General features: G+C 44.6%; 1 protein-coding gene across 1 annotated transcript in view; it reads right to left on the bottom strand.

The window, feature by feature from the left end:
• Window positions 1-7,500, bottom strand: part of pcxb (pyruvate carboxylase b) — a gene marked incomplete at both ends in the record, with an annotated part of 43,759 nt that overhangs the window by 15,663 nt on the left and 20,596 nt on the right. Inside the window, one exon of the mRNA XM_080839858.1 lies at window positions 4,819-4,998. Coding sequence (XP_080695984.1) covers window positions 4,819-4,998 — 180 coding nt within the window. The remainder of the gene's footprint in view (window positions 1-4,818; window positions 4,999-7,500) is intronic.

Raw genomic sequence — 7,500 nt, 5'->3', positions numbered from 1 at the left:
GAACCTGTGCCCAACTTTTAACAGTCAGTCATTCAAGGTAAATGTAACTTTCTCTCTCAAGCAGACACACAACCTCTCTCTCTCACACACATACACAAAATTCAGGGACCACGTCTAAGACACTCCGTGTAAAATGCCCATGAGAGACAACCAAAAGAAAAAGATAGCAAGACAGATGAGAGAATGAGAGAGAGAAGAGAGAGAAAAGAGAGGAGAGAGAGTGAAGAGAGGTGCATTTTTCCTCTCAGGAATAAATTCAGCATGCACAGAAACACTGACATCAAAAGCCCCCCTGTCTTGAACAGCACCGTCTCCCCCGGTCACTGAGTTAGTCTGCCTTTCCTTTGCCCTTTTCTCTCTCTTTATTTCTCACTGGTACTCTCTCTCTTTCTCTCTCTCTCTCTCACACCATCACTCACTATCTGCCTCTCTCTTTCTTCACTTTCTCTTTTCCATTCACTTTCTCTCTAACACACTCTCTCTGTCTCTGTCTCTGTCTCGCTCTCTTTAAATTCAGTTCAATTCAAAGTTGCATTATTAAATCCCTGACCAAGCCGACAGTCAGCCAATGTCGGGCCGTCGTTGAGCTTCTGTGGTCATTTTGGGCCGACTGAGCTTGTCTGTGAGAGATCACATGATTGGCAGTTTGGCGAAATCTTCTCCGGCTCACGTGCAGGTTCTGTAAAGCCCTTTGAGCTTGTCACTGTAGTGTCCTTGATTAGACCTATTCAGTGCAGTTTCTCTTTATTTTCCGCTACTCCTCCTCCTTTCTTCTTCCACAAACAATAGACCAAGGACTCACAACGTCGGAGTGATTTTTGAACTTCTTATCAAACGTATTTTTGATTAGAAGTAGCTATATTACGAAACCATCTGTGGTCAGGGAGAGTGGTGTGGAAATGCTAAGCAAACGCTGCTGGTTTGGTATGGAGAGTAATTTCCTCTAGCACAAGTGTAGAATCTACATGCTAGTTGGGCAGTTGGCTGTAGTCTTCGCGGTGTGTGCAACCTTTGGGCCCGTCACAGGCGACGTGAGGCAGTGCAACAGTCAGCCTTCATCAGCGCTACTTCTTTCAAGCATGACTGTTTGGACATAGTGTTGCCAAAGCCAGTGTCAAGAACAACAGAGTAATATAATGAGAATATTAATAATGTAACGTAGTGTGAATAGGAACAGTAATGTGAATATTATTAATGTGAATGTGAATAATTTAAATAGCAACAATAACAGTCACAGCAACAGCTATCCCCCTTCCTCTCTCTCTCTCTCTCTCTCCTTCCCTCTCTCTCCCCCTCTCTCACCACCTCTCTCCTCTCATTCCACCTCTCTCTCTCTCTCTCTCTCTCTCTCTCTCTCTCTCTCTCCACAGGGCTAGTGAAGCTGCTCTGTGGTTTCCTCATAATGGCCGACGGGTAGGAGTGGACCATGGGCTGGGTCTCAACCAGAACCGCTGGGTTCTCTCCTCACTCCTGTCCTTCTTTCTTATCTCTATTCTACCAGTCCCTGGCAGAGTCGCTGTGCTCATGACTGCTGAGGAGAGGAGGCATGGGGATGGCACACCGAGGCAGCCATTTTGGAGCGGGCACGCGTAGCTGCTGAACTATGAATGTGTAGCGAGGTGGAAATAGTGCAGCTAGTGGTAAACACCGTGACCATGGAGCTGAACTGATACATTAACTGGTCAAGCAAGGGAGTAAAGCCACCCATGGAAATATATATCAGCGCTGCACTAGGAGTTACTGTGGCTTAAAGTAAAAGTACACTTAATGTAAAAATGCAAATGAACCTTGTCAGTGTGAGCTTTTGGGTATATTCACTGTGTCTTGAGTTTGTTTTTTTTCCTGGGTGACGTGGACTGTTGCTAAAGCTCTCGGCCTCCCAGGGGGTAACACAAAGTGTCTCTGGCAGACGTGGCTACAGCCCCGGCTTGGTACTGCTGATTTTGCTGCTATGTCTTCATGTTGCATGAAGGGACTTGCTGACGTGCTGTCTGCTGTATCTTGCTTGGTGATGCAGACTGGTGATTAAAGGGATCTCTCCAGGGACAGCTGTTCACCACTGATACTCTCACTAGACAGTTACGTTTTGCAGTGACAGTGATGTATTGAAATAGGTACGCACGCTGTCACATAGAAATATCAGAACATCAGAACTGCAAATCGACACCTTGGAATTTTTAGATTTAACCCGATTTTTCTTTTGACAAAAATTAATAATTCATGCCATTCAACGTAGACAAGGTTTTTTTTTTACATTTTACAACAAAAACCTTATTGAAAAAGGTTGTGGATAGACAGCTTAGTATCTCTGAATAGCTATATTGAACCTTACGATATCTCAAAATGTCTCCTCTATTAAAGTGGTTTGTATCATCTCTCTATCCTCCCCATGTTCACCAGGCCTTGTGATGACCCTAATCAACCCTTTCGTTGGTGAAATAGAATTAAGCTAAACATCTCCTGACTTCACATTCATGTCAGGTTCACGCCGGAGAGCCCCTCAGCCACTCAGTGTTTCAGAATTCAGTGCAAAAGTTATTAAAGATAATTCACCTTTGGCATCCGCTTACCCTTTTATGCTGCTAATGATGTCTTTAAATGGTCGCCGATGACCCCTTACTTTCGACGCACGGTCGTGTCAACACAATTTCATGCACGCTTTGTCTGCTCAGTGCTTGCCTTTTTTTAAATGTGGTAATTCAATTTCTTTGGCAAAGAGGCGTTAATAGAACCCACTGTTTTGCACTGCATCAAGTTCTCCTGATTTAATAGTTCTTTTGGCCCACAGTGCTACCATCTAAGTTTATGTCTAGGGCTAGGATCAGGTAATGTAATGGATATAATATTCCATTACACTGAAGAATCACTGAGTCTGACCCTCGAGCATTAAATAACACAACTACCCCAGCACTTAGCAGACTTTTCCAAACATTGTAAAAACACCTGGGGCCGTATTCACAAAGAATCTTAGGGCTAAAAGTAGCTCATAAGTGGCGAATTTAGGAGAAACTCCTAAAAATAATGGGCGTGTCAGTCTTAAATTTAGGACTCCTATTTTTTTGACTAAGAGCAATTCACAAAATATTTTATCCCTAAAAGTAGCACCTAAGTCTAGGACAGCTTAAAACTCCTCATGAGGACTCCTAAGTCACTAAGACCTATTCACAAAAAGTCTTAAAATGGCTGAAGCCAGACGTAACGTGTTGGAGACAATGAACGACTCTGAATTGTTGAGAAGATATCGTTTAAACCGTGAAGGCATCAACATTTTACTAGCTTCTTACTCACGTCTCCAACTATCCGAAACAACCCAATCAGTCCGGAAGTTAAATGTTTGATAACATTACGATTTTTGGCTACGGGGAAAATGCAACTTTGCAACGCAGACGACTTCAGAATATCGCAATCATCAGTAAGCCGATTCATTCATCAAACTATCACCGCACTCTGTAGACCACACATTGTACAACAGTTTATCCGGTTCCCTTTGGACAATCGCCTACTTCAAAGGATCAAGGTCAATTTCATGGCGTTTGCAGGAATGCCCGGTGTCGTGGGTGCCATCGATGGAACACACATTAAAATAATTGCTCCATCCAGAGATGAGGACGTCTTTGTAAACCGCAAAAAGGTACATTCAATTAATACACAGATAGTGTTTGATCCAAATTTCACAATCATGGATATTGTTGCGAAGTGGCCTGGATCTACTCACGATTCGCGCATTTTAATGGAGAGCGCGGTCTGCGCCAGCTTTTTGAGCGGCACCATGTACCTGCTTGATGCCACTTGTTGGGTGACAGTGGCCATCCATGCAAGACATGGCTTTTGACACCCTTCCTCAATCCACAACCGGGAGCACAGTTGAACTACAACATGCAAGTATACGCATGAGGCCTATTTTGGTGACACAATACCTGTAGCCGCGACGGCTCTTTTAAAATCCACTCCGCAATCTCCATCCTACATTGTGACTGGAGCGCATACCACCGCTTCTCGCAGTCATCGACAGAGCGACACACGGCAGGGAATGAAGCATTTATGTTAAGACATATGTCCTCCCATGCCTCACGCATAGTTTGCAGGGTGCTTTAATTATTACTTCTTTGATTTCATGCAATTTCCGTGTTTTTTTCGGCAATTTCTCTTTCTCTTAACGTGCAAAGCGTCATTCTCGTTGGATGCACAAACTTGTCATCATGCGTGTGCATTCTGCTAAGTGCACTGTCCATAACTATTTAATATGACTTCATTTGAAGCCTAGGTTATTCTCTTATTTTCTGTTTATTTAGTGGGATCGTTAGGGGGATGTTAGGACTGAGTTTTTAATGAGAGAGCCTGTCAACAACCAATCACCGTCCTCACCCCTTCTAAACTCGTGCATGAGAAGCGACGTCATCCATAGCAACGGAGTTTTTATCTTAAGCTTAGGAGTAGGTCTCAGAGCCGTTGTGAATCACTTTTAAGAAATTACTCCTACGTAAAAGGTTTTAGCGCGAGTTAGGAGCACTCCTAGTGGTAAGATAAAAGGCTTTGTGAATACGGCCCCTGATCTACAGTGTAATGTTTCCTTTATACGGGTGCAGTGTAGTAACACTTATGATAACCTGTTCATCATAGACATATTGAACACTTACATTTATATTTTCAGCTATTTATTCGAATGTCCACTTAGATAGTCCTTGTCATTTGTTGTGACTTCATTGTTTATAGCAAAAGAGAATAGGGTTCAGGGGTTATGGCTGCTTGGGTTAGGGTCAGTGAGGGTTGGGCTAAGGTTACACTTGATCACAGTGGAGGTCACACACACAGACTGACCTTTGACCTGAGGGGCTCGGGGAAGCCTCCGTAGGGGATGCCGATGTGGCCCTGCAGGTACTCCACCACAGAGAGCGGGAGGGAGAGCTCCTCGGCCTGCTCCTCCACCTGGGCACGGCTCAGGTTGTTCTGGACCATAAACTGGGCCAGGTCGCCCACGATCTTTGAGGACGGTGTCACCTGGAGGAGAGAGAGAGAGAGGGACGGTGACTCACATGAGGGGGAGATAGAGGCGGTGATGGCCCTGTGGCTGACCAGAGACGGAAAAGCAAGACCAGCAGGGCTAGAATGGCAAAATGAGATAGAGGGATGGAGAAAAATTACACAATGAAGGATGCTAGAGAGAGAGAGAGAGAGAGAGAGAGAGAGGCAAGAAGGAAATATAAGAAGGGTGAGGCAGGAGGAACTGGAGGCTAATTAAAGCGAGGACAGACTGGGCAGAATAATGTGGAGAGATTTAGTGCAGTAAACGTTCTCTGCAAGGCAACTGATCCCCCCCTTTTAAATACAAATACTCTGGAGTGGAGGCGCAGCACCACACTCGGGCCACATCCGGGCCACAGCTGGGCCAGACTCCCAGTGCCTATCTGGGCTGCTTTGTTCTGCCCCCCCTAGGCTCGGTGCTGTGGTGCTGTTAAATGGCTCCTGAGTAGGACGTGGTGCCCAAACAAATCCACCATTAGTTTCTGCTCGCTTTTCCACCTCCCTGGCACAAAAAGGGATGGAATAATCAATGCCACCAGAACAAACGCTGAGGAGTGGTCGATACCACCCGCACGCATTTAAGACAGTCCCGACCTGCGACACTTTATGCAAGAATGAGTTTTCTCTCAAAAAACACACGCACAGACACACACACACACACACACACACACACACACACACACACACACACACACACACACACACACACACAGTCTTAGCACACAGTCTTAGCACACAAGACTGAGACGTGTGGAGCGAGGCGAGCCGTCCGTTCTCCCAACGGAGCTTTCGACACCCTGCTGGGAATGGTGGAACAGCCAGGGAATAGCCCTAGGGACACATTGGAGAACAAGGGAGGATTGGAGATGGAGGAGGAGAAGGAGAGGGCCCCATAACATCCCTACACCCCCCCCCCCCCCACACACAAACACACACACCCCACTACCCTCCCTGCCACCCACTCCAGTCCCCATTTCTCCAAACACACCGTGGCTAAACCCACAGAGAGGAGCCTGAAGGAGCACACTGGTGTTTTCAGAGAGAGTAGTAAGTGCTGCCGAGCTCCGTCCTCTGTCTGCTCCATGTTCACGGCTGTGGAATAGCTGCTGATGAGGCCATATCTAGGTACGAAATACACTGGGGAGACTCTTTCTCTCACTTTCTCTCTCTCTTTCTCATCCTGCAGTCCACGGCTCTCCACAACTGGGAATCCCATTGTGTCCCTGCACGACTCATGAAAGAGGCTTGTAGAACCTGATAATGTAATAATTTCCTGATAACGTAATAACCCTGATAATGTAATAAAAAAATCCCTCATAAGTCCCTAAAAGATGTAATAAAACCTGATAATGTAATAATATCCCAATAATGTAATAAAGTGCATTTCCCAATAATGTAACAATCGCCATACCAATAATGTAATAAAATGTTACATTAATGGGAAGTTATTACATTATCAGGTTAGCCTCAATTTTGCAGAACCTGATAATGTAATAAATTCCTGATATTGTAAAAACTTTGGTCAGTGCTGAAATGTTGGGACACCAGTTATTCAGACCAAGTAGTGATGCTGTGTAGACAACCACCCACTATTGTTTTGCTCATATTTTGATCCCAATGGTATAGGCCTTTAGCCTCGCAAGCCAAACCTGTACAGCAAGAAGCTGTACAAGGGTCTGGCACAACATGATTTTCAGTGTGGGCGGGATTAACGGTTGTCTGTTAAGTTGCCTCTGCACGCAATGCCACACAATAGGAATGGCGCTGCAACCAATCCGAGCGACTGACGAATGACAAAAGACGATTTGATTGGCCTGGTACAGTGTAATTTTTAAGGGACATTGCCACACAAAATCAAAAGAGAATTTGATATGAATCAAATAGCGAAATGTCAGCTATTGATGATCAATGAGGACTTAGAAACTCAATGTTCTATGTGCCCATTAGCTGCCGGTCTATAACATACCAAAATGTTCTCATTATTTCTCTATTAGTTGATTACCACTGAATATCCCTTTCACCATTGTAAAAATTGTGCATTCGCAATCATATAAAATATATACTGTATCTGCTAATAGTGAAGCAGCAGGTCTCTGGACAGCTTCACTGTTTGGACCTCTGAAACTGGAGACCTGATGCTACAGCACCAACCAAAGTTATTACAATATCAGGTAATTATTACATTATCAGGTTTTGCAAAATTGAGGCTAACCTGCACTTTATTACATTATCGGAGTATTATTACATTATCAGGTTTTATTACATCTTTTAGGGACTTATGAGGGATTTTTTATTACATTATCAGGGTTATTACATTATCAGGAAATTATTACATTATCAGGTTCTACAAGGCTTCACTAATGCGACTTGAAAGCGGGAGCCGAGGAACGAGGCTGTATCAATACCGCTTATTAGCCAAATTGACGACTCGCGGGCCAAGTAATGAACTCGGCTTCAATTCAGCTCCCAGACAGGGCC

The sequence above is a fragment of the Sprattus sprattus genome, assembly GCF_963457725.1.
Source record: "Sprattus sprattus genome assembly, chromosome: 5".
NCBI lineage: Eukaryota > Metazoa > Chordata > Actinopteri > Clupeiformes > Clupeidae > Sprattus > Sprattus sprattus.
Note: the sequence above shows the minus strand (reverse complement) of the source record. Positions and strands in the feature narration are given on the sequence as shown.